Genomic DNA, 27,140 nt, shown 5'->3' with positions numbered 1-27,140 from the left:
TGAGATATTGGTTCAAAAGAGCTTCTCCCGGAGTAGTAATTTCAATTCATTAAGCTTTGTTTTTATTATCTTTCATTGGTTCAGTACTGTATTTTACTTATTCACCCTACATATTCACTAGTTTTAACTTTTTGTTGAGGATCTGGATGTCATAAATAAGAGCTATATCTGTTATATATTAGTATAACAAACCTAGTTAATCCTATTTAAACCTACAGGGTGAAATATAGTAGGTAAAGGTAGATTTTTGTAGACGAATAAATCAGACGACCGAGTTAGTGTTCTTTGTATTGAAGGAATTTTATGTTAGTTTATGTGTAAAAACACAAATACAAGATTAATTTCTCTCATTTTTAACTTTTTATTTATTTAATTATTTTACAGTAAGTCACTTTGATAACTCAACTGACTACCGCCGACTCAGATGTTCAGGATACAAGAATTTAGCTATATATTCATTACAAAATGCAACATCCACTTTGGCCATTCAATCTTTCCCCTGCTCATAATGGAAAGGAAGAAACGAGAGATTTTGTCAGCTTAAAACATTAAGAATTTTTTGTAATCCATGTGCTGGCTAGCTCCAGCTGCGGATTGACCCTTGTCTATAATATGTTACTCTGTTGTCCCAAAATATGTTATTCTGTTGTCCCAAAACCTGAGATGTTGTGACACTGTAGTCCAACCTGAATCAGAAGTGATCTATATTAACAAATACTGTATGCAAGAGCTATAAGATTTTTCTTCACTCCACAAATTCCACCTATAAGAGCACACAGGCCCTCCCGGCCTCCCTCTACCTCTAAATCTGAATTAGCGTCTACTGATCCATATCATTCTCCATTATTACTACTAGATTTTGAAGGAATTTTAGTGAGAGATGTAGAGTTGTAGATTTTCCATGGTTTTCAGCATCTACATGATGGTTCTGCTTGCATTCAGTACTTTAAAAGCTACAATAGCTATTGAAAAAATAGGATATCACCCCATCTCCAGCCCATGCAAAATGCTGCGGTGGGTCTTTGTGTTCCTGCCATTCTTGCAGCCATGGCTCCCCTTGTTGCTTGGTTCTTTTAATTCAATTTTAGTGTGAAACTTGAGATACTGGTGATACTCGTAAGCAAAAAGGTTTCATCAGAAGAAACAATATCTATCTGTGTGTTTATTCAGGTACTTCCCCTTAAAAGTTCATATTCTTTCTGAACTTACACTATAAACCTCACGTAATTTCACATCTCGCTAGTGTGAATTACGATATACAAAAATTTCGGTAGTGAAAAATAGAGAAAGCTAGCTAAATGTATACGCTGGAACTGCAGAGGATATCAGAACACCATCCACATACCATATATATCAGACCTTCATGTGCAGATGTAGAGTTCAGTGTTGCTTTATAGAACCAAAGAGATCCTTGATTGACCGTTTAGGAGCATCAGCGTGAGCACCTATCTCCACAACCTTGTATGAAGATTCTGGGAGATCCAATGCCTCGACAGCAACTTCTGCAACCTGATCTCGGGATATAGCTTCTCCAGATATTGTATCCTGCAAAGGTTACATAAGGAGGCAGACATGAAGCAGGTATCTGACTTTGTATTATATACACGGTTATGAAGGAACATTTTGAAAAGGCAGGGATTGGTGTTGATACCTCTGGCTCCATAATGATATTTCCACTCGGGGGGTCATTCGTCAACGCACCAGGCCTAATAATGGTATAATTGATGCCAGATTTCCTAGTATAGTTCTCTGCTTGTAACTTCGCTGTCAACGTAAGTCCAAATACATTTAGAAAGATGTAAGCTGGGTTCAGTAGTTGACCCGTTGCAGCTCCATTGACTAATATGGAAGTGATAAGAATGAATCTGTTCACTCCAGTTTTCTGGCAAGCGTCAACAAGGTTCACTGTTCCAAGATTATCAACCTGAAGATGCAGAGAACATGAGATATTTGAGCAACACTTGGCACATAATTTCTTCAATATGGTTGATGGAGATCAACCAGATAAGTTACAGAATTCCTACTACGATTAAGATAGGACTACAGGAAAACAAAGAAACCGTGGACAGATGAAGGAAACCAAAACAGCAATTAATTCGGCAGAACTGTCAATGACCCTCGAAGCTCTAGATAAACCACCCATCGATTACGGTGTAACACATACGATAATTGACAACCCCTTTGTGCTTGCGCAAAGAAAATTTCGTTAGGAAATAGTAGACTGATAGATAATCAAGTGAGCGGGGCGAACGTTCTGGGCTGAGGGGGGGGGGGTTATGTGGACAAAAAGTCATTTGATTGGTTTCTGACTGTCTGTCTGTCCTCATTCCTCATTCCTCATCTTTTCTCTTTTCTTCTCTTCGTCCCTCTCCCTCTCCACGCCCTCTCAATCGCTCTCTCTCCCCTCTCCACTCTCCCTCTCCCTCTCCCTCTCCCTCTCCCTCCCCACTGCATAGCAGTATACTAGTATAACGTAATATGATAATCGAGTGAGCGGAGCGAACAATCTTGGGCCCACTTTTTTCGAGTGGCCCAAAATGTCATTTGACGCGGTTTTCGTCTGTCTGACCTCAAATCTCCTCAATCTCTTGTCTCTTCCAGCTCTCCTCTCTTTCTCCTCAAAATTAACAAAAAGCAGTGCTCCGCTCATGCCCCCACTGCCAATGCAGTATACTAGTTAAATTTCTAAATCAGGGGAAAGGAGTTGGAGACTTGGAAGGGTCATGTGAAGGCATTAGTTGTGTGTTTGTAGGTAACCAAATACACTACAGAAGATAATGCACAATCCAACCAAACTGTCAAGCTACAACAATGTGATTGGACTTGACCCCTATGCCATGACTTTGGAATGAGGAATACCCCTCATAGCCTAATCTAAATCACAATTTCATATGAGGATTGAGGAATTCACCTTCCATGGTCGTGTTAAGTTCCAAGAAAGACCTGACCCTGTAGCACAAATCACAGCTTCAGAATCATTACCTATAGCTTCCGCTAACTTCGCTGAACCCTCAGTCACATCTGCTTTCACCTACAAGTCCACCATTACCATAGAAACTTATTAATTGAACTTCAAAAAAAAAAAAAAAACTTTACAATATGTTAAAACTAAAACAACTTACAAATTGCAAAGATGGGCTGTCTGAAAAAGTATTCTTGGCTTTCTCTAAATCTCTAACTCCAGCTTTAACTGCAAAGCCCTTAGCTAGCAACTGCTCAACAATCTTTTTACCAGTAGCTCCTGTTGCCCCAGCAACAAATATCTTCCTCAAATCATCACTTCCTTCCATCTACATATTATCATTCCCACAAACATAAACACCAATCCAATTAGTACTAATAATACGTAACGATTGCAAGAAGAAGAAAAAAATAATCTTACCATGGTTGTTGTAGTTATTAGTCTAAAATAAGTGGAATAAATGGAGGGAAATGCAGAGAAATAATATTTGGTTGAGGGAGGGAGAAGAGAGTTTCTGAGGGTTAAAAATCTGGTGGCCATTTTTTGATTCTTAATTTTCATTATGCACGTGTGTCATCATGAGTTAATACAGAGTTACATGAATGCCACGTGGGTTTACCATAGCTTTCAGTTTGGCAGTCAGACACCTACATTACATGCATGTTGCCCCTGACCCAAAACTAACTAGATAACTGCAAACAGTGGAGGGGTGAGGGAAGGTGGAGAAGAGAGAGGGAGAAATAGGTTTATGGTGGAGAGAAAAAGAATTGGGTTTGGTTGAGAAGGAAGGAGAGAGAGTGATGGAGAAATTGATCGAGAATGAGGACAGATAGAATTTTTTGCGCCACATACCCCGGTCGGCCTAGAACGTTCATTTCGCTCACTTGATTAAAGACGTGAATTCTGTGGGAAAATTATAATGTCAACTGGATGGCTTGGCCAATGTAACTAGTATACTGCAAAGCAGTGGGGTGTGAGCGGAGAGAGAAAGGGAGGAGTGGAGAGGGAGAGGGAGAGGGAGTGGAGAGGGAAAGAGAGAGAGACGAAGAGAAAAAAGGATAAAGAGAAGAGAAGAGATGAGGACAGACAGAAACCAATCAATTTATTTTTTGGGCCAGGTACCCCCATCCGGGTCAAGATCGTTCGCTCCGCTCACTTGATAAACATAATTTTGGATTCAATATGATGTGAAAAGCAAAACACAAATGCATAATATTACTGTGTATCTTTGCTGTGTTTACAGTTTTGTTTTGCCAACATTCTTTTTATTCCAATGTTGTTTTACATGAACATGATCGACTCTAGTACTCTGCAATGCTGTCCTTGGCTCAGTTTCAATAAGAAATCCAAAAACAGGTACTGGCATTCAGATTCCTGCTGAGTTTCTTATCCTTGCAGTACATATAGCTTCCAAAGCTGCAATCAAACTTGTTCCCTGGACAGATTCGTGGACCAGGGACGCTTGGTCCTCACTCCTCAAAGCGTCATGGGCCAAACTTGGATGGCTCCCGTAACATGTTTTGATGAAAATTTTGGCTCACTGAAACTCTTAACTGGATTTGAAAAAACATACGCTATATTTTCAGTTTTTCACCTGAATTTTTGTAATCCATGTGCTAGGCTGCTAGGTGGCTTGACCCTTGTCTATATGTTACTCTGTTGTCCCAAAACCTGAGCTGTTGTGACACTGTAGTCCAGGCTGAATCAGAAGTGATCTATATATATTAACAACTGCTGTATGCAAGAGCTATAAGATTTTTCTTCACTCCACAAATCCCACCTATAAGAGCACATAGGCCCCCCGGCCTCCCTCTCTACCTCTAAATCTGAATTAGCATCTGATGATCCATATCATTCTCCATTATTACTACTAGATTTTAAAGGAATTTTAGTGAGAAACGTAGAGTTGCATATTTGCCATGGTTTAATTTCAGCATCTACATGATGGTTCTGCTTGCATTCAGTACTTTAAAAGCTACAGTATCTATTGAAGATGTAGGCGAGATCACCCCATCTCCAACCATGCAAAATGCTGCGGTGGCTCTTTGTGTTCCTGCCATTCTTGCAGCCATGGCTCCCCTTGTTGCTTGGTTCTTTTAATTCAATTTTATTGTGAAACTTGAGATACTGGTGATACTCGTATGCAAAAAGGTTTCATCAGAAGAAACAATATCTATCTACGTGTTTATTCAGGTATTTCCTCTTAAAAGTTCATACTCTTTCTGAACTTACATTATAAACCTCTTGTAATTTCACATCTCGCTAGAATGAATTAAGATATACAACAATTTCTGCAGTGAAAATTAGAGAAAGTGAGCTAAATGTATACGCTGTAACTGCAGAGGATATCAGAACACCATCCACATACCAATATATCAGACCTTCATGTGCAAATGTAGAGTTCAGTGTTGCTTTATAGAACCAAAGAGATCCTTGATTGACCGTTTAGTAGCTTCAGCGCGAGCAACTATCTCCACAACCTTGTATGAAGATTCTGTGAGATCCAATGCCTCGACAGCAACTTCTGCAACCTGATCTCGGGATATAGCTCCTCCAGATAGTGTATCCTGCAAAGGTTACATAAGGAGGCAGACATGAAGGTATCTGACTTTGCACTATATACTAGTTAATAAAGGAACATTGTGAAGAAGTAGGGATTGGTGTTGATACCTCTGGCTCCATAATGATATTTCCACTTGGGGGGTCATTCTTCAACCCACCAGGCCTAATAATGGTATAATTGATGCCAGATTTCCTAATATATTTCTCTGCTTGTAACTTCGCTATCAACGTAAGTCCAAATACATTTAGAAAGATGTAAGCTGGGTTCAGTAGTTGTCCCATTGCAGCTCCATTGACTAATATGGAACTGACAAGAATGAATTTGTTCACTCCAGTTTTCTGGCAAGCGTCAACAAGGTTCACCGTTCCCAAATTATCAACCTGAAGACACAGAAAACATGAGATATTTGAGCAACACTCAGAACATAATTTCTCCAATATGGTTGATGACTTGATGGAGATCCAGATAAGTTATTAGAATTTCTACTACGATTAAGGTAGGACCACAGGAAAACAAAGTAAACGTGGTGAGGTGAAGCCGTGAAGGAAACCAAAACAGCAATTAATTCGGCATAACTGTTAATGACCCTCAAAGCTCTAGATAAACCAGCCATAGATGATGGTGTCCACTATAAAACATATGACAATTGACAACCCCGTAGTTGACTTTGTGCTTGTGCAAAGAAAATTTCTTTAGGAAATCATAGACTTATAATATAGGGTAATACAATAATTAAATTTCTATATCAGGGGAAAGGAGTTGGAGGGATCATGTGAAGGTATTAGTTGTGTGTTTGAAGGTAACCAAATTCACTACAGAAGATAATGCACAATCCACCCAAACCGTGCCGCCACTGCTACAACAATTTGATTGAACTTGACCCCTATGCCATGACTTTGGAATGAGGAATACCCGAATGCAGGACCACACCCTAACCTTGTATAGCCTAATCTAAATCACAATGTCTATGAAAAAAACTTGGATTGGTTTATGAGGAGTTCACCTTCCATGGTTGTGTTAAGTCCATAGAACGACGAAATCCTGTAGCACAAATCACAGCTTCAGAATCATTGCCTATAGCTTCCGCTAACTTCGTGGAACCCTCAGTCACATCTGCTTTCACCTGCAATAAGTTCACCAATATTCAACATTGAAACTAAAAGAAACCTCAAAAACAAAACCAAACTTCACAACATATTAAAACTAAAACAACTTACAAATTGCAAAGATGGGTTGTCTGAAAAAGTATTCTTGGCTTTCCCTATATCTCTAACTCCAGCTTTAACTGCAAAACCTTTAGCTAACAACTGCTCAACAACCCTTTTACCAGTAGCTCCAGTTGCCCCAGCAACAAATATCTTCTTTTTAGTATTTGACTTCACTTCCTCACTTGCTTCCATCTACATATTATCATTCCCCAAACATAAAAAAAAAAAAAAACAACAACAATTCAGTTAGTACTAATAATCCATAGTCATTGGAAGAAGAAAAAAATTGCACAGTGAATTTTTTTTCTTACCTTGGTTGTTGTAGCTTTGCTTGTTATTAGTCTAAAATAACCTGAAGAAATGGACTTCCTAGAGGGAAATGCAGAGAAATATTTGGTTGAGGGAGGGAGAAGAGAGTTTCTGGGGCTTAAAAAGCTGGTGGCCATGGTTTCGATTGTTACTTTTGATTATGAAATATATGCACGTCATGAGTTAATACAAAGCTACAAGAATGCCACGTGGGTTCACTAGAGCTAGTTGTTTTCCTTGTCTTGTGATAAACCAGCACTTAGCTTCGCTTTTTACCTTTTGTCTCTTTAAAGAATCCAAAGTTCAGGTCGGACAGATCACAGGAATTATGGTGAAGGATCTCACAACTCATAACCATACTTGTGACAAGTGACTAGTAGCTTGGATTCTGATTAAATTGAATTAACTGTGAATGGCATCCAAATACCTCTTTACATGCCGAGTCTTCTCACTCACATCCCACATAGATTATAATTATATGCCTGAATTACAAAACTCTGACGGCCTTTACAGCTTCTACAGCTGAGCACAACATCCTTGTATCCCATAGGTAAATTTGCTTTTAAGTTGACGACTTGCTTAAGTCTCCAATGGATATAAGTCCCAAGTGATTCGCCTACCTATGCTGTCTGAAACTCCAAATATGGAGCCAATTAGTCAATGCTTCCGTTCTGCAGACAATGAGAAAAAAAATATTAAAATTCAAAATTAGATATTAACATAAACAATTTATAATAGAAAACTCAAAAGCTGCATCCTCTAGTACAATGCTTACGTTCACACACCTTTCTCAAAACATAGTGGGTTGCCCCTCAGCAGGTTGATTTACTCCGGTAGCATCTGAAGTTGCAATAATAAATATAAGAAGCAATCGAGCTCAAGATTTCATTGTTTGGCAAAGTTCGAAAAAAGCAGTTGAGATGCTTTATGAGCTCCATGACAACAAAACCTCGTAAAAACACTCACATCTATGCTTTGTAACCCTTTCACAACTTTGTTAACTCTGTTTAAATAGAAGGCATCCATATTCACTTATTCCTTCATTCCTAATACAGTAATACACATAACTTATATCACCAACAATCAGTACACGAACAACTCCATCACCAATAATCATTACAAGAACAACTCCCATCTTTGAAATGATGGAAGCGACTCCTGTCTCGCACAATAATCTCTCGACCAACGATTTTCGATATGAACTTTGTAGCTTCATGACAATCAGTACAAACTCTCAAATTCTTCATTACCCGAATTGTGGTTCCTTCTCTTGTGCTGATAAGCCCAAAGGCAATAGCTAACTTCTCACTGTGAGTGAATAGTACGTCTTCCTTCTCTTCTTCGTCTACACTATGCACCACAAGGTCCGTGTTTGGTTTATACCCGGCCAACTTCATTCTTGACCCCAATTCACTGATCATAGAGTAAATCTTGTCAGTTTGAGGGTGGGATCTGTCTCCCATGAAGAACTCGTGGACTATGTGACCGATCTCAATCCAACTGCCTCCCGGAGTTTTCATCACCCCATTCTCTCGCATCTTAAGTCTACAGCTTGCAGCATCTTCCAGCCTACCCATTGAAGCATAAACATTGGACAGATAAACATAACTTCCAGAGTGCCCAGAGTCTAACTCTAGGATATGCTGGACAACACGCTCCCCTCGCTCAATGTCTTTATAGGTCCGACAACCACCAAGCAGTGCCCCCCAAACTATAACGTTGGGTTTCATCGGCATTGAATTGATCAAATCTTCTGCTTCTTTGAGCCGCCCAGCACGGCTAAGAAGATCGACTACACATCCATAATGCTCAACTGTAGAAGAAATTCCATACACTTTGTCAATCTGATTGAAATACTTAAGTCCCTCGTCCACAAGCCCAGCATGAGTACATGCTGATAATACTCCCATGAAAGTGATATCATTTGGTTTTATTCCACATTTAAGCATTTCATAAAAGTAACCAAAAGCTTCCCCTGCATGTCCATGCATTGCCAATCCAGAAATAAGTATACTCCATGTGATTACATCTCTATCGTGCATCTCATTGAAAACTCGCCTAGCATCCTTTAAACATCCACACTTGGCAAACATATCTGCCAGTGCATTCCCCAAGAAAAGATTCAACTCCATCCCACTTCTCCTAATATACCTATCAATCCATTTACCCAAATCAAGTGCACCAAGATGCGCACAAGCCGACAAAACATTAACAAAAGTAACGTCATTCGGTCCACAACCACTAACTCTCAACATTTGCCTAAAAAGGTCAATAGCATCAGAATACTTCTCATTCTGAGCATACCCAGCAATCATAGCATTCCAACAAACTACATTTCTCTCACTCATTCTATCAAAAAGCTCCCTAGCCGCACTCACCTCTCCTTTCCTCGTATACCCCGTTATCATCGCAGACCAAGTAACTAAACTCTTTTCAACCATCTGATCGAAAACACATCTAGCTTTCTCAACATCACCACTCAAACAAAACCCACTAACCAATGTATTCCAACTAACAACATCTCTAACACTCATTTCATCAAACAACTTCTCCCCAACATTTTTAAACCCAAACTTAAAATACATATCTATCAAAGAATTCTTAACAAACAAATTCTCCTCGTGCCCAAGTTTAGCAACAACACCATGCACCTTAAACCCATCTAAAACACACCCATTTCCAGCACATGCCTTAATAACAGACGTAAAAGTATACTCATCAGGTGTGGGAGCAGTTGGTGTAGTTAGCTGGTAGTTAAACAAAGAAAGTGTACGTGTCCAATCATTGTTTTGAGCAAAAGCTTTGAGTATAGCATTGTACGTAAATATATTCGGGTTTTGAAGACGGGTGAATATATTATACGCGTGACGTAGATTTGAACGCGTGGCGAAGAGTTTGATGAGTTTAACGGCTATGATGTTGGGTGGAATGGAAGGTGGTGGAAAGGTTATGAGCTGTGTGTGGAGTTGGAGGAGGTGGTTTATTGTTAAGTTTGAGGTGCATCGTAAAAGTAAGAATGTGAGTTTTTTGTGGTTGTTGTTGTTGTTGTTTTGAGGTGGTGCCAGTTTGAATGTGTGGGAAAATGAGAGGAGAGGGAAGATGAAGAGTGAGTTGAATCGGTTGTTTTTGCTTTTTGGATTACGTTGTTTGTGTTATGGAAAAACAAAATGTCGGTATATATCACGATATTTCTGCTGGTTTTTTAAATATGGGAATTGAAATTTTTAGGAACTTTATGTGTTTAGATGCATGGTTTAGGAAAATTGTTTTTCTAAAAGGAAACCCTTTCTAAAATCAAGGATTACGTAGTCCTATAAATAATTGTGATCACCGGAGTGGGGGTGAGTGAACAATATTGATTTCAGAGTTGTGAATCCCCAAAATGGCTTCTTCTCTTGTTTACTTCTTCTCCTTCATCTTTATCATCCTTGCCTACTACCCCACCTACACCGCTTCTCGGAATCCCTTACCTTTATCTCCTCCTCCTTCACCATGGCTCACCCCACCACCAACTAGTACTCCATCCACCCCAACCACCACACTGCCCCAACCCCCTCCATCCACCACCATAATGTATTATCCTCCTCAAAACAATAATGGAGGAGGGCTCAGCAAAACCGCAGATATTTTAACTATTGTATCAAGTTCTATCGTGATAATGGTGTTTTTCCTTATGATCCTTGGTTGTTGTTGTCGTCTTTGTCTATATTGTTTGCCCTGATGATCGAATAGCTTGATTAGGAGGAGGATTCAGGATCTCATCAAGATTGTTGTTTGTAGTACGACAATAGTCAATAGATACAGGGAGGGCCTACCCTTGTTAGCCCCGTAGAATATGTTATGTAATCCGAATATATATTGGTCTATTGTTTTTTTTTCTTTCGATAATCAATAATATATTGGTCTATATATAAGTCTCAAATATAAAGAGCCCGAGCTTAGTCATCTTCTTCACCTTATCCTACCTAACGTGATCAATTCAAGAAACATAACCATCAATTCTGATGGAATATGAGAGCAAATAACTTAGTGAGAAGAGAATTGACGCTCCTTAAAATTACAATCTACTATCTATATACTAAAATAGAGATTTCTCAGAGAGATTTTTCTCTTTCCTAAGTGACATTCTAATATGAGAAATAACTTTTTCTCTCTCCTAAATAGCTTTCTACCATGCCAAGTGGACTCTTTAAAGAGTTTGATACAATTTTCACTTTTCAAAATAGTGGCTACTTACTACCATGGTTTCCTATTTTAGTACAACTCTCCCAACTTAAGTGCAATTCAAATTAGTATGTACAATTATTTCCTAAAACATAATTATTTTTAACTAACTATTATTTCCTCAAAAATAGGAAAGAAATTACCCTACAAATTCCACAAAAATAATTATATTTAACTAGCAAAGAGAATGTCGTCATAAAATTGTAGGCATTGACACCACCAAAATAAATGTGCATAATGAGACTTGAAATGAAACGCACTCATTAAATTCAAAGTTGTAAAAGAATGACTATTGCATTGAATTAAGCAAGACTTGGCACCAAGACATCTCCATCCGCTATTGTGAATAGATTTTGATATTTCATGTTGGAATTAAAGAAAAGAAGATCATTATTGTTGTGGCCAAGTAACCTCATTGCCAGTTAAATAACTTTTTGATCGGAACCAAAAATTAAGCAAACAAAATTGTGTTGCCTAGCATATAGAGTCCCGTTTTGTGTTTTCCTATTATATAATTTCTCTAATTGACTCAGAGAAATTGTGTGTTTGTCAAAAAATCATGAAAAAAGTCTAGAAATTATGTTATGTAATGCGTGTGGGTTCCATTTTAACGTAGAATCCATTTGACATAACATCACAAAACCTTGACTGGAAATGGGGCTTTTGCTGGGACGTCAAAGGGGCTTGGGGAATGGGACACATGGGATAGACTGATGATAGACGCATTGGAGTATAGGATACACTTGGTCCAAATAAATACCTATTTTGCAATATTGACAGGTAGCCAGAATACCGCTAGGGATGAGATCGACCAACTGTAACTTGGAAAAATACCATAATTTATTTAAAATATATAAGAAGGAAATAAAGAAGAAGATAAATTGAGTAGGGCAAATACACAAGGAGACTCTTAATTGATGAGATGGCCAAAAAAACTCGAATTAAACTATCAAGTTTAATATTAAGGGGACTGGGGGAGATAAAAAAAAACTTGAATATTTTGTACTAATAACTTATAACTTATAAGTGTTTGCTACAGTTTGTACCTACATAGATTAATTGTGATGTATTAGTTGGGGTGTTCACGTGTGGTGTCAGGAGTTGCTACCAAATGCATAGTTAAAACCTTCTGTATATTGAAAGGGTTTAACTAAAGCATCACATTTTGTGCTTGAATTAGATCGTAAAAATTTTAAATGTAAAATCTATCAAAATGAAGCATTTCCTATTATGAAACTCTCGATCTATAGAGGAAGTTTAAATCTTATTAGCCTTAGGGATAAGGAGAATTGATCGTTCAAGTAATAAAAAATTAAATTATATGGAAAAATGAGAGTAAGAGAGGCATATATATGTGGTATATATCCATCCATATTGAATTGCGGATGCATCAATGATAGAATCATTTTTTAGTGGACTAAATACAAATATAGGTCCTCTAATATATGAAATGTAATAAAATAGAAAAAAAATCAAACAATGGAGACAGATGACTACAGATTTTGCTCATTTTATATGAAATGAATAAGATTTTGCTCAATATGTTCTATTCGATATGGGTAGAAGAAGAACCCAACTTGGTAGTTATACAAATTGGTTGATGATTTTGAAGAACTGGAACTGAAGAAGAGTCAACCGAGGATCGTGGTAGGCCGTACATGAAAAGCCAAACTTTTAATCATTTTTAATGATAACTAAGTTATAAAGTCGGTTATTGAATTGGACTCCTTATGGACATTACCTTGCGTATCAATTCCCAAACCAATATTTTGCAACACCTTCTCACTCAATGCATCAAAATATTGTCATGCAACCATTTGGTAAGTTTACAATTATTTCGGACAAAAAACAAAGTTAATATATAATGTCTGACCACCACATCAAGACATAAATAGTACTATATACCTACTACAACATACGTAATGTTGATGTCTAGAAATTACAGATTAATTTTATGAACAACACCACCAAACACACATCCAAACAAGTAGAAGATGAGTCAATAAGCACAGATGAATAACTAACATGTTGGGATCCTATTTTCTGAATAATAAGAAATAATAAATGGCTTCAGATGCATAAGTAGACAACATGCAATGATTGATTAAGTGTAGTCAGAGCACGCAAAGAACAAAATCTACCTACAATTCCAAAACAGTATTACAAGAGATTAGTTAGTTATTGCATGTTCAATTTAAGAGAACTTCACAAAAGAGTCCTCAGGAATCGACCAATCAAAGTAGTAAATATTCTCCATCATCCATGCCTCTTAGGCAGCACACTGTTACCATTTGGAGTCCCCAACTAAGAGCAATTTGTGTAGGAGTCTTCAACAATTTCTCTGACACCATACTTAATCTTAGCTGCTTACACATAATACTCTTTAGCCATGTTGAACTAGGGGAACCTAATGGTTAATATCCCTGCAAAGTGAAGGCCATGAGATATGGAAAAAAAGCTCTGCAAAGAGGGGTAATATTAAAGTTAGAAGCTTAAGTTCTTTAAAACTTATAACTCACGGATAGATGTACTCCGTTCAATTGGCAAAAGGCACGCAACTGAGACTGTTGCTAAGCTAGGTGGCATTCCACCTGATTGACAACAGCAAGGACACTTGAAACTTCCAAAGCTCTCCAATCCCAACTTTTTTGACAAAAAAATTTTATTACTAATAGCACAAGACTTGCCAAAATCATAAAAACCCTCCACTACTTTCCAAGGTACTAGGAAATTTAGATTGGAAATTCATGTGAATCTATTATAGTTTTCACACATGGGCAATTGTATGTGGCGGTTTTAAGAACAACATCTAGACAGGAATTGAGATATATATATCTAAATTATCTGGATGTACAATGTAGTTGAATCATTAAAATGTGAGAATAAGACCTCATTAATTATTTGACCTTATTTTGGATGTAGAAACGGGAGCATGTATACTGATTACTCAAAGCAACATTCATGCAAATATATACAATGATATACACTAATACAGTGATACACGTACACTTACACATGACCAAGTATAATAAAGATTGGAGGACAAAATTTTCTTTCTCTAGAACAGAAACAACTTATCTGGCATATTAGTTTAAAAATCTCAACAAAAAAAGAATGGGCTTCTCAGAACATCCCATAGCATCAATGTTACTTAAACAATTCAACAACCGAACTGTTACCTATATCAACATTACTGTGAACTAAAATACTAAACAGGTTAAAGAGGTGTTGAGGTGGGATGGTCAACGAAGTAGTATATTTCCAAGGAAACAATAAACAATGCAACAATATACTATACATTACTACATATTTAATCAATTACCAATTCTCTAGAGCGGATTTACTGATTGCACTAAAAAATATATTTAAAAACAAATATATCAAATAAATACCTGCAATAACACTGTCAAGAACGAAAAATAATTGTTGAAGGAGACGAATGCAACTAATGAAGTACATAAAAGCAATTTAAAAATCCAAAAAGAATATAATAACTTCAAATTAATCCAAAGAGAAATGAAGTAATAACTTAATTCTCAATTTCAAGTTTCAACTAAAAAATTGGACACGGGTTTCAAGAAAAAAGGTCGAAATAGGAGACACCAGGACACATGCTCTAACTCAAGAAACACAAACTCTTCACTCTAATAACAACTGAGTTTGGACCAATTATAATAGCCAAGCCCAAAACCCATTAAAGTACCAACTATTAAAGTCGATTTATATGTAAGTCGAATCCAGTATGACTTTCAATAGTCTCAATTCAAACATATGAAACAAGTTGGCAATACTAAAAAAATGCAATTTGAACAATATATACGTGCAATGTTTTTGGGGTTTGGAGGGATGACATATCTGGTTGCAGACTATCTTTCCAAGCAATGCAAGTCTCTTTTTTTTCTAAGTTAGCAAATTATATTACCATGAAATAAAATTACAAAAGGTTGGCTTAATTAGGAAATGGTTCATAATTAACCTTAATCAAATCTGAAGTACACAAAATCTGGCATTTCCCACTTGGAAATCTATGCTAGTTTACCTGGATAAAGAACTTGTTCTTGTAGGTTGAGGGTCAGACTATGTGTTGCAACTTGATCAGCTGAGAAGTTAACTTCACGCCACGTATGTGAGATCAACACATAGCTCAACTTCTGTTTACAAGTCTCCCAACGAGGTCTCACTTCCCACGGAAGCTCTGAAGTACCAAAAGCGATGACTGTCGCCTAGCCTTTGAGTCAGACTCTATCCATAGCTTGTGTCAACCCTTGTCAATAACCACTTCTATACTTTCTATAATTCCCATAACCTCTGCCACATAACTCGTCACCATCCCTATGTTCTTGCAAACCACCAACAACACTTCACTATTACTATTCCGATAAACTTATCCGTATCCAGCTAGGACTGGGTTGCCATGTGAGGCCTCATCAGTGTTTACCTTTATGATGCCATCATCTGGGGGATTCCATTTACAGTCTTTGATTATTCTCGGTACTTTTGGGAACTTTGGCGTCAAGTTCCATCTTTGAAGTACTTCCATATCTGAGTGTCAACTGTGTCCCTTTGATAGAGCATAAGAGTAATGAATCGCTTCTTAATATTTGCTTTGCATTCGACATATTTTTTTCCTTTTCCTCGAAAACAATTCCATTTCTGTGCACCCACATTATAACCATGCCAACCACCACTGCCGCATTCCATAAGTGCTTGATGATCGGACTTTGATTCTTACTTATAAGCATTACTTATAAGCATACGCTCTTTAAAGTTAGAGAACACCTTACTGAAGTTAAACATCTCAACTAACCAGTTCCAAAGGTTGCCTTGAAAAACTGCATTCCCAAATAACATGTTGCAAGTCTTCTTCTCTATCACATCCCAAGTAGCATTTAGAGACGCCTTTTATCCCTTTGCCTGTTAAGTATGTGTCTGTTGCAGCGCATTTATGTAGAAGCTTCCAAGCAATGGCCGAGAGTTTTGGGTTAACATAAGAATTCCAGAGAAATTTATCCCACCATATATACCTTTTGATTTTTAAATCTAATTTCTTCATATGCTGACCTCACCGAGAACATTCCCTTCTGATCTGGCTTCCAAATTCAATAGTCCTTCAATGACAGATTGTTTCTAAGTAGGTGAGGCATACCTGCTGCTGCCATCAAATCTTTCAAATGGGTTGGTATCACCCACCTAGCTTCCATCTGAAATAATGTGACTCACAGTAGCCCTACATCGTTTCAGCTGCTTTGGACTTAACTGAAGATTTGTTTGAATAGATTGTTGCCTTCACTAGTTATCTCTCCATAAATCTATCTTTGTTCCATCTTCAATGACCCATTGATTCCTAGATTTTATTTCTTTTCAAGTCCATTTCAAACTTGGCCATACAGTGGATTGAGTGTAATATTCAATAGGTTCACCATCTCTTGTCATATATTTGCTTCTCATAAAAACAGAAAACTCATCCTCTTTAGTAAGCATATGCCAGCACAGTTTCATAATCAATGCCAAGTTCATCTCCTTTAATTTCCTAATACCCAAGCCTCCTTCCGAGATAGGTTTGCACACCTTGTTCCAAGCTACAGTCACTAATTTCTTCGTGGTGGGATTACCAGTCCATAAAAAATTCCTTTGAATTTTTTCAACCTCCATAATGGTACTTACCGGCCATTTATAGACACCCATGTTGTATACTGGTATACTGGTGAGCACCGATTTCACTATAATAATACTCCTTCCCTGAAAAGAGAGAAGCTTCCCTTTCCACCCAGTCACTCTCTTCTTGATCTTGTCTAAAAGAGGACCCACTGCTGCTTTATGTACCCTTCTCTGAAACAACGGTTTCCCCTAGATAGTTCTCTAGAAGAGTTCCACCTTCGACACCCAGTATCGCTTGGATTTCTCTTTGTCTAGTCCAGTGCATACCACCTGCAAATAGTTTGCTCTTCTCTTTATTCATAATTTGCCCTGAAGCCATCTGATAAGTCTCTAGAAGTTGTGCAATATTTTCAATGCTTTCTCCATCCCCTTTGAGAAAATAATAATAATGTCATCCGCATAAAGAGATGTGAGGGGGATGGAATAACTTTAGCTTTAGTTAGAGGTCGAATAAGTTTTAACTCCCTAAGCTTGTTTAGACTTCTACTCAAAGAGTCTTTGGCTAAAGCAAAAAGGAGGGGAGATAAGGGATCTCCTCTCTACTGGAATATAACCCACCGGTCCACCATTAATCAAAACAGATAGCCTTGCCGATTTGAGGATAGCTTGAGACATGCTAATCCACTTCTGACAAAAACCAAAATTTTCTATGACTGTATTGAGGAACTCCCAACTCATGGTGTCGTACGCTTGGGAAATATCCACTTTGATGGCTATACTCCCCCTTTCTGTCTTGTTGTCGAGGGCATTTATCATTTCAAATGCTAAGCAGATACTTGCTTGCATTGTGAAGATCTATCTTGTATGAAGCCACTTTGTTCACCAGAAACCATTCCAGAGATATGAACATTAAGTCGGAGCTGCATGATCTTAGAAAACAACTTGATGATAAAGTTACTCATACAAATTGGTCTAAACTATGATAGCTTTAAAGAGCTTTTATCTTTTGGAATCAAAGATATAAAACATGCATTGGCTCCAATAGTAATAATACCTTCCTTGAAAAACGACACCACCGCCTCGATGACATCCTTCTTTATTATCTCCCAAGAGCTGACATAGAAATGCCCTTGATAGCCATCTGGACCGGGCAGCTATCAGAGTTCATGGCTTTTACCGCTTCTAATATTTCTAGAGGAGTGGGGACTGAGCATAGAAATTCATTTACTTCTTGAGACACACTCTGCGGAATAAGATTGAGTAGGTCCTCACTGATCGAGGTCTCCTTCTTCTTGAATTTTTCAGTGTAGTATGCTACTACATATTGCTTTATGTCCCCCTCTGATTCGATAAAACCATTCCCTCTTCATTTTGTATTTCTAAGAACATGGACTTTGAAAGCCTGAGTTTACATAGCCTATGATAATAGGTTGTGTTTCTTTCACTACCTGTCATCCAGCTGGCTTTACTTTTCATCTTCCAGTAAGTGTCCTTAACTGAATAGGCTTCTTCTAAAAGAGCTTCCTTGTTGACCATTTCTTCATACCATGCAATATTACTTGGGTTTTCATTGTCTTTATCTGTGCTTCCTCCATTGCCATTTTTGCAGAAACAACTCTCTGTTCAATATCTTCGAAGGCAAACTTGTTCCACTCTCTTAACTCTATCTTAAGCATCTTTAGTTTTTGAGTGAAATGGTAAATAGGGGAGCCTCTCCTCGAAACCCTGCCATTTCTCTTGCACCAACCTCTTTAAAATCTTGATGAGGCGTCCACGCAATATTGAATATGAATGGAATATTATCAGGTTTGGAAATATTGGTCATACTTCCCATATGAGGTGCATGATCTGATCCTGTTCTGCTACCCACCTTGTATCTCCATCCTTCGAACTTCAATAGCCATTCTTCATTGAAAAACATTCTGTCTAACCTTGCAATTACTCTTCTTTCTCCTTTCTGATTGTTGAACCAAGTGAACTTGCTTCCCACATAATCGCTTTGAATGAGTTCATTTTGATTTACCCAGTTGTGAAAATCCGGCCTGCAGGGCGACCTTGGGTCGTGGCGGTCGAACTCCTTTCTTTTCTTCGTTGAGCAGTACAACATTAAAATCTCCAACCACAATCCATGGAGCATTAGGTTTGACATATTCTAACTCAGTCCACAAAACTTTTCTTATTCTGGCCAAACAACTAGCATGAACAGTAGAAATAAAACAACCTTCCACCGATACAGTAATCTGCTGTGTTGAGGCTTGCACCAAAAGTACATTCAAACCTCTTCTCCATAAGAGCCAAATATTACCCTTTCAATCATCGGTGTCATTGTGCACAAAATTATAATCTAAATAAGTCAGTCTTAAGCGAAGGACATAATTATTTGTCGGCTTGATTAGTGGTTCCATCAAACATACAATGTCTGGTTGAAATTGCGCTAACATCTCTTTTATTCTCACTAAAGATTTCTCCTTACGAACACCTCTAACATTCCAACATATATAAAATCTTCATATTGAGGGTGTGGAGGAGGGTGCTTGCATTGCTCTTGATCTTGTAGAAGGATGAGAAACACTGCTTTCTGTTTTCTTAGGCTTCCTTGCTCCCGCAAGTGTTTTGGGTAAATCACTTTGCTTTGCCAGGTTCCCTTTCACTTGAGACGCCTCTTTAAGAACTTGTTCCTACATCTGTGATTCCCTGGATTGTTCTTCCTCAAGTAAACTGACAAAATAATTCCTTGTCTCAATCACCAGAGATGCTTCTCTACTCTGCTCATGCAGCACAATACTATCTATTATCACTTCTGTTGGAGGCTCCGACTCACTTAAAACTGCTTCTGCTGCCTATGTTACCAGATTTCTCCAGGCTGAATCTATTGCTTTATGTGCCCTTATGACCTCTTCTTGAGGATCATGAATCACTAGCGCACTGGACATACTTCCCTGATCTCTGTGTTCCATATTTCCTTTGTCCTGATCAGTGTCTATACTCACCGCCATCTCTTGTGCTGAATCAACTGCATCCTCAAAACCCTGTTCACTGCCCACTGTTTCGGAATCCTCTTCATATTTTGAACTGTCTTCTGCCTCCCCATCAATGTCCATATTATTATATGTCCCCCCATCTTTTCCAACTTCTTGGTCCTTATCCAGCATCACTACTTCCATAACTTCATTTGGGGCTGAAGTAGTCTTCATTACAATGTGTGCTTCAGGTTGTTTCTCTTTTTGCCTCTATCTTTTCTTTTGGTTTTTGCTCATTTGTCTCTCCTTTTCACCTCCTTCTTTAGGATTTGTAACTGTAGGAACTGCATTCAGATCTTTCTCGAGGACTCCGCATTCTCCCACCATGTGACCCACAATTTTGCAATGGTTGCAAAATTTTGGCAATTTGGCTAATTGAACCTCGTGCCAGAATTCAATATTGGTACCCTCAACTTCTACTAGGATTTTATCAGGAACAGCTTTGGACATATCTATATCTACATGCACACTTGCATAGTATCCGTATTTCTTTCCAGTGAGTTCTTGTCTACTCGAATAGGATTTCCGACAGTTCTTCCCATAGCCATAAGACTCTCCACCTCCCAAAAGATTCAAAACGAGTCCAGAAATTTTCACCCAAACAAGGGTAGTTGAGTGCCTATGAGTGTCTATGTTGAAGTTTGGAGTCCATGGTGAAAGTCTAAGGAGTTGAGAACCAAGAAACCAAGGTTCACCGAAACTCACTTTTTTTAAGTCTATTTCATTCTTAAATTGCAAAGATTAGATATCCCTTTGCCTAGTGGTGAAATCTTAACCTCTTCATTCATACCCCATTTGTTGTTAGCTTCAAATCTAGCATTCTCCAAGTTCAGTTTTCCATGTCTAGTCTTGTTACTAGCGCATATTTGCAAGCCTCTAAACCTTTTTCTACTTTTTGGCTTTTGATAATTTGATTGCTAAAGTGTCCCTCTCTTGCTTGGCAATGGCGGAGATTCCAAATCTATAGTTTGTCATTCTCTCCCTTGCTTTATCCGCATAGACATTCCTTCATTGTTGCCGGCGGTTATTTTTGCTGCGACTTCATCATTATTTTTAGGATCAAGACTCTTGTTTGTTGGTTTTGAGGTCGTTCTTTAGGTGTTTTGCATTAAGTGATCGCTCCCCTTGGTGCTGGGGTTTGTTCAAACTCTGAAAGATCCATGCTGGACAGAGAAGTGCCTCCGTTCCAACTAGTGTCCTCAGGAACCACCCAAAAAGGGGAAGTCTTTATCTCTTTTCCCTTACAAAAACTATTTGAAGCGATAAGATTTACTAAAGGAAGAAGTAAAAATACACGAAAAAGATAAAAACCTTCTAAAAAAATAGTTCATGTTCTCAAGCTCTACTGAAAATTAGAACTCAAGACTGTCCTCGCAGGTCACAAGAATAAGCATAATGGTTTTGAAAGTTTTTTCTTGTAAACTCTACTTCAACTTGGAAACTTCAAGTGATGATAGTAAAATTAGTAGTGGGTCACTGCCTCATGCCTCATGCCTCATTGGTTGGGTTAGTTGCTTATACTTTTAGGAGTCTTACGCGAAAAAACAATACACATTTTGTGCTTGAATTAGACCATAATTTTTTTAAATATAAAAACTATCATAATAAAATATTTCTTTTACATCACGAAAGATGCCTAAAAGATCTCGGGCGTATGCCTGGGTTCAAAATCTAGTATAAACTACTTTAATGTCCGGGACTTTCATCTACAGTCCTGCAATAGTGAAAAAAAAAATTATGTATCTCTAAAATTTTTAGTCATTTTTTGTTTTGACTATGTTACCCCCTGTTTTTTTAGTAGATTGACGATATTACCTTTGATGCTTTAACCAAACCGCCTGGCGTTTGTCTATTTACCAATCTAGTTATAATTAATCTCACACGCTAACAAATGAATATGCCAAAGAAATAGACACGTGTCAATGTTTACAGGCCAAGATGCCCAATTTATTAGTTTTTTGTGATGGTAACAAATCTGATTTTTGCTATGTTTGGTTCGGTGAACCGAGTTGCAAATGACAAATGGCTGCAAATGGCATGTGATTGTATTGCATCTAACTTCCTTATTTGGTAAACCCAAGGCAAAAAAATGTAAAGTTGGTTACATTATCATCTATTTCTTTTTTTCACAAACCGCCTCTCTTGTATTTGCATCTATTTACACAATTTTTTTGGCTGCAATTGGATGTCATGGAAACTACTTATATAGTGCACATAATTACAACTTGTTACAATAACTGTCTATTTGCATTTTGCTACCAAATATTATTTTGTGGGCGGTTACATGGAAATAGAAATAGGTGCAATTGCATATAAATACATCGAATAAAACAAGTACCCGATTCTTTATTTAGCTTGAGCTGACTTTTTTATTCTTAGCGAACCAATCACACCCACTTAGAATCTCAACACCTTTTTAGTACCTTTAAAACCACATTATCAACCCAAAAAAAAAAAAGTCAATTACAGGCGGCAACTCGTTCCTTGTGAGAGAGAGAATCAAAGAAGGCCCACTTAACTTACTGTCATTCTCTGCAAATATTTTTTTCTTCTGTAACGCAATACAGCCATGAGTTTGACAGTTCTTCATGAGAGGACAGAGTAACGCATGGATTCATAGATTGGTCTAATTTGTGGTTGATTTCAGTGATACGGGTTATCCAATAAGTTTTGAGGTTGATGAGTGAAGGGTTTAGTGTTGAGATGGGCATCATTATTTTATTGTGGAAACTATCGGTTGATTTACAAGAATTTTAAATTCCAGTACATACAAACTCATTAAACACAAAGACATGCGGGCAAGTCTCTATTCGATTTAATAGTGAACGCATTTCTAAAATCAAGGCTTACTTAGTACTATAAATAATTGTGATCACCGGAGTCGGGGTGAGTGAACAATATTGATTTCAGAGGTGTTAAGTCCCAAGAAAGACCAGACCCTGTAGCACAAATCACAGCTTCAGAATCATCTCCTATAGCTTCCGCTAACTTCGCTGAACCCTCAGTCACATCTGCTTTCACCTACAAGTCCACCATTACCATAGAAACTTATTAATTGAACTTCAAAAAAAAAACCAAACTTTACAATATGTTAAAACTAAAACAACTTACAAATTGCAAAGATGGGCTGCCTAAAAAAGTATTCTTGGCTTTCTCTAAATCTCTAACTCCAGCTTTAACTGCAAAGCCCTTAGCTAGCAACTGCTCAACAATCTTTTTACCAGTAGCTCCTGTTGCCCCAGCAACAAATATCTTCCTCAAATCATCACTTCCTTCCATCTACATATTATCATTCCCACAAACATAAACACCAATCCAATTAGTACTAATAATACGTAATGATTGCAAGAAGAAAAAAATAATCTTACCATGGTTGTTGTAGTTATTAGTCTAAAATAAGTGGAATAAATGGAGGGAAATGCAGAGAAATAATATTTGGTTGAGGGAGGGAGAAGAGAGTTTCTGAGAGTTAAAAATCTGGTGGCCATTTTTTGATTCTTACTTTTCATTATGCACGTGTGTCATCATGAGTTAATACACAAGTTACAGAAATGCCAGGTGGGTTCACCAGAGCTTTCAGTTTGGCAGTCAGACAACTACATGCATGTTTCACCTGACCCAAAACTAACTAGATAACTGCAAACAGTGGAGAGGCGTGAGCGGAGGTGGAGAAGAGAGAGGGAGAGATGGGTTTATGGTGGGGAGAATTGATTTGGTTGAGAAAGAAGGAGAGAGAGTGATGGAGAAATTGATCGAGAATGAGGACAGACAGAAACCAACTAAAATACTTTTTGCGCCACATACCCCGGTTGGCCTATAACGTTCACTCTGCTCACTTGATTAAAGACGTGAATTCTGCGGGAAAATTATAATGTCAACTGGATGGCTTGGCCAATGTAACTAGTATACTGCAAAACAGTGGGGGCGTGAGCGGAGAGAAAGAGGGAGGAGTGGAGAGGGAGAGGGAGTGGAGAGGGAAAGGGAGAGGGACAAAGAGGGAAAGGGATGAAAAAAAGAGAAGAGATGAGGACAGACAGAAACCAATCAATTCATTTTTTGGGCCAGGTACCCCACCCGGGCCAAGATCGTTCACTCCGCTCACTTGATAAACGAATTTGGGATTCAATATGATGTGAAAAGCAAAACACAAATGCATAATATTATTGTGTCTTTGCTGTGTTTACAGTTTTGTCTTGCCAACATTCTTTTTATTCCAATGTTGTTTTACATGAATATGATCGACTCTAGTACTCTACAATGCTGTCCTTGGCTCAGTTTCAATAAGAAATCCAAAAACAGGTACTGGCATTCAGATTCCTACTGAGTTTCTTATCCTTGCAGTATATATAGCTTCCAAAGCTGCAATCAAACTTGGCATTCAGATTCCTACTGAGTTTCTTATCCTTGCAGTATATATAGCTTCCAAAGCTGCAATCAAACTTGTTCCCTGGACAGATTCGTGACGCTTGGTCCTCACTCCTCAAAGCGTCTTGGACCAAACTTGGATGGCTCCCGTAACATGTTTTGGTGAAAATTTTGGTTCACTGAAACTCTTAACTGGATTTGAAAAAACATACGCTATATTTTCAGTTTTTCACCTGAATTTTTGTAATCCATGTGCTAGGCTACTAGGTGGCTTGACCCTTGTCTATATATATTAACAACTGCTGTATGCAAGAGCTATAAGATTTTTCTTCACTCCACAAATCCCACCAATAAGAGCACATAGTCCCCCCAGCCTCCCTCTCTACCTCTAAATCTGAATTAGCATCTGCTGATCCATATCATTCTCCATTATTACTACTAGATTTTAAAGGAATTTTAGGGAGAAACGTAGAGTTGCATATTTGCCATGGTTTAATTTCAGCATCTACATGATGGTTCTGCTTGCATTCAGTACTTTAAAAGCTACAGTATCTATTGAAGATGTAGGCGAGACCACCCCATCTCCAACCATGCAAAATGCTGCGGTGGCTCTTTGTGTTCCTGCCATTCTTGCAGCCATGGCTCCCCTTGTTGCTTGGTTCTTTTAATTCAATTTTATTGTGAAACTTGAGATACTGGTGATACTCGTATGCAAAAAGGTTTCATCAGAAGAAACAATATCTATCTACGTGTTTTCCTCTTAAAAGTTCATACTCTTTCTGAATTTACATTGTAAACCTCTTGTAATTTCACATCTCGCTAGTATGAATTAAGATATACAACAATTTCTGCAGTGAAAATTAGAGAAAGTGAGCTAAATGTATACGCTGTAACTGCAGAGGATATCAGAACACCATCCACATACCAATATATCAGACCTTCATGTGCAAATGTAGAGTTCAGTGTTGCTTTATAGAACCAAAGAGATCCTTGATTGACCGTTTAGTAGCTTCAGCGCGAGCAACTATCTCCACAACCTTGTATGAAGATTCTGTGAGATCCAATGCCTCGACAGCAACTTCTGCAACCTGATCTCGGGATATAGCTCCTCCAGATAGTGTATCCTGCAAAGGTTACATAAGGAGGCAGACATGAAGGTATCTGACTTTGCACTATATACTAGTTAATAAAGGAACATTGTGAAGAAGTAGGGATTGGTGTTGATACCTCTGGCTCCATAATGATATTTCCACTTGGGGGGTCATTCTTCAACCCACCAGGCCTAATAATGGTATAATTGATGCCAGATTTCCTAATATATTTCTCTGCTTGTAACTTCGCTATCAACGTAAGTCCAAATACATTTAGAAAGATGTAAGCTGGGTTCAGTAGTTGTCCCATTGCAGCTCCATTGACTAATATGGAACTGACAAGAATGAATTTGTTCACTCCAGTTTTCTGGCAAGCGTCAACAAGGTTCACCGTTCCCAAATTATCAACCTGAAGACACAGAAAACATGAGATATTTGAGCAACACTCAGAACATAATTTCTCCAATATGGTTGATGACTTGATGGAGATCCAGATAAGTTATTAGAATTTCTACTACGATTAAGGTAGGACCACAGGAAAACAAAGTAAACGTGGTGAGGTGAAGCCGTGAAGGAAACCAAAACAGCAATTAATTCGGCATAACTGTTAATGACCCTCAAAGCTCTAGATAAACCAGCCATAGATGATGGTGTCCACTATAAAACATATGACAATTGACAACCCCGTAGTTGACTTTGTGCTTGTGCAAAGAAAATTTCTTTAGGAAATCATAGACTTATAATATAGGGTAATACAATAATTAAATTTCTATATCAGGGGAAAGGAGTTGGAGGGATCATGTGAAGGTATTAGTTGTGTGTTTGAAGGTAACCAAATTCACTACAGAAGATAATGCACAATCCACCCAAACCGTGCCGCCACTGCTACAACAATTTGATTGAACTTGACCCCTATGCCATGACTTTGGAATGAGGAATACCCGAATGCAGGACCACACCCTAACCTTGTATAGCCTAATCTAAATCACAATGTCTATGAAAAAACTTGGATTGGTTTATGAGGAGTTCACCTTCCATGGTTGTGTTAAGTCCATAGAACAGACGAAATCCTGTAGCACAAATCACAGCTTCAGAATCATTGCCTATAGCTTCCGCTAACTTCGTGGAACCCTCAGTCACATCTGCTTTCACCTGCAATAAGTTCACCAATATTCAACATTGAAACTAAAAGAAACCTCAAAAACAAAACCAAACTTCACAACATATTAAAACTAAAACAACTTACAAATTGCAAAGATGGGTTGTCTGAAAAAGTATTCTTGGCTTTCCCTATATCTCTAACTCCAGCTTTAACTGCAAAACCTTTAGCTAACAACTGCTCAACAACCCTTTTACCAGTAGCTCCTGTTGCCCCAGCAACAAATATCTTCTTTTTAGTATTTGACTTCACTTCCTCACTTGCTTCCATCTACATATTATCATTCCCCAAACATAAAAAAAAAAAAAAAAAAAAAAAAAAACAACAACAACAACAACAATTCAGTTAGTACTAATAATCCATAGTCATTGGAAGAAGAAAAAAATTGCACAGTGATTTTTTTTTCTTACCTTGGTTGTTGTAGCTTTGCTTGTTATTAGTCTAAAATAACCTGAAGAAATGGACTTCCTAGAGGGAAATGCAGAGAAATATTTGGTTGAGGGAGGGAGAAGAGAGTTTCTGGGGCTTAAAAAGCTGGTGGCCATGGTTTCGATTGTTACTTTTGATTATGAAATATATGCACGTCGTGAGCTAATACAAAGCTACAAGAATGCCACGTGGGTTCACTAGAGCTAGTTGTT

The 27,140-nt window shown here is 37.9% G+C and overlaps 3 protein-coding genes and 2 pseudogenes across 5 annotated transcripts; all 5 read right to left on the bottom strand.

The window, feature by feature from the left end:
* Positions 1-1,129: 1,129 nt before the first annotated feature.
* On the bottom strand, positions 1,130-3,629 carry LOC147478601 (uncharacterized protein At2g34460, chloroplastic-like). Its single transcript, XM_086585020.1, has 5 exons — positions 3,383-3,629; positions 3,123-3,290; positions 2,912-3,031; positions 1,652-1,924; positions 1,130-1,545 (listed from the first exon to the last, which is right to left on the bottom strand). The coding sequence occupies exons 1-5, from the start codon at positions 3,521-3,523 to the stop codon at positions 1,381-1,383; spliced, it is 867 nt and encodes a 288-aa protein (XP_086441146.1). The 5' UTR covers positions 3,524-3,629; the 3' UTR covers positions 1,130-1,380.
* Positions 3,630-5,114: 1,485 nt separating this feature from the next.
* On the bottom strand, positions 5,115-7,221 carry LOC147478600 (uncharacterized protein At2g34460, chloroplastic-like). The gene is made up of 5 exons (XM_086585018.1): positions 7,045-7,221; positions 6,743-6,925; positions 6,529-6,648; positions 5,633-5,905; positions 5,115-5,529 (listed from the first exon to the last, which is right to left on the bottom strand). The coding sequence occupies exons 1-5, from the start codon at positions 7,177-7,179 to the stop codon at positions 5,365-5,367; spliced, it is 876 nt and encodes a 291-aa protein (XP_086441144.1). The 5' UTR covers positions 7,180-7,221; the 3' UTR covers positions 5,115-5,364.
* Positions 7,222-7,405: 184 nt separating this feature from the next.
* LOC147478599 (pentatricopeptide repeat-containing protein ELI1, chloroplastic pseudogene) lies at positions 7,406-10,612 on the bottom strand (annotated as a pseudogene). Its single transcript, XR_015209884.1, has 3 exons — positions 10,491-10,612; positions 7,828-10,171; positions 7,406-7,713 (listed from the first exon to the last, which is right to left on the bottom strand). The product of XR_015209884.1 is annotated as a pentatricopeptide repeat-containing protein ELI1, chloroplastic pseudogene (transcript).
* A 9,482-nt stretch (positions 10,613-20,094) lies between these two features.
* Positions 20,095-23,560, bottom strand: LOC147478598 (uncharacterized). Its single transcript, XM_086586269.1, has 4 exons — positions 23,253-23,560; positions 22,996-23,163; positions 22,761-22,905; positions 20,095-20,444 (listed from the first exon to the last, which is right to left on the bottom strand). The coding sequence occupies exons 1-4, from the start codon at positions 23,391-23,393 to the stop codon at positions 20,095-20,097; spliced, it is 804 nt and encodes a 267-aa protein (XP_086442395.1). The 5' UTR covers positions 23,394-23,560.
* Positions 23,561-25,088: 1,528 nt separating this feature from the next.
* LOC147478597 (uncharacterized protein At2g34460, chloroplastic-like) lies at positions 25,089-27,085 on the bottom strand (annotated as a pseudogene). Its single transcript, XR_015209069.1, has 5 exons — positions 26,910-27,085; positions 26,587-26,769; positions 26,372-26,492; positions 25,477-25,749; positions 25,089-25,373 (listed from the first exon to the last, which is right to left on the bottom strand). The product of XR_015209069.1 is annotated as an uncharacterized protein At2g34460, chloroplastic-like (transcript).
* Positions 27,086-27,140: the final 55 nt, after the last annotated feature.

This window comes from Coptis chinensis, chromosome 9 (assembly GCF_015680905.1).
Source record: "Coptis chinensis isolate HL-2020 chromosome 9, ASM1568090v1, whole genome shotgun sequence".
Taxonomy (NCBI): Eukaryota; Viridiplantae; Streptophyta; class Magnoliopsida; order Ranunculales; family Ranunculaceae; genus Coptis; species Coptis chinensis.
Note: the sequence above shows the minus strand (reverse complement) of the source record. Positions and strands in the feature narration are given on the sequence as shown.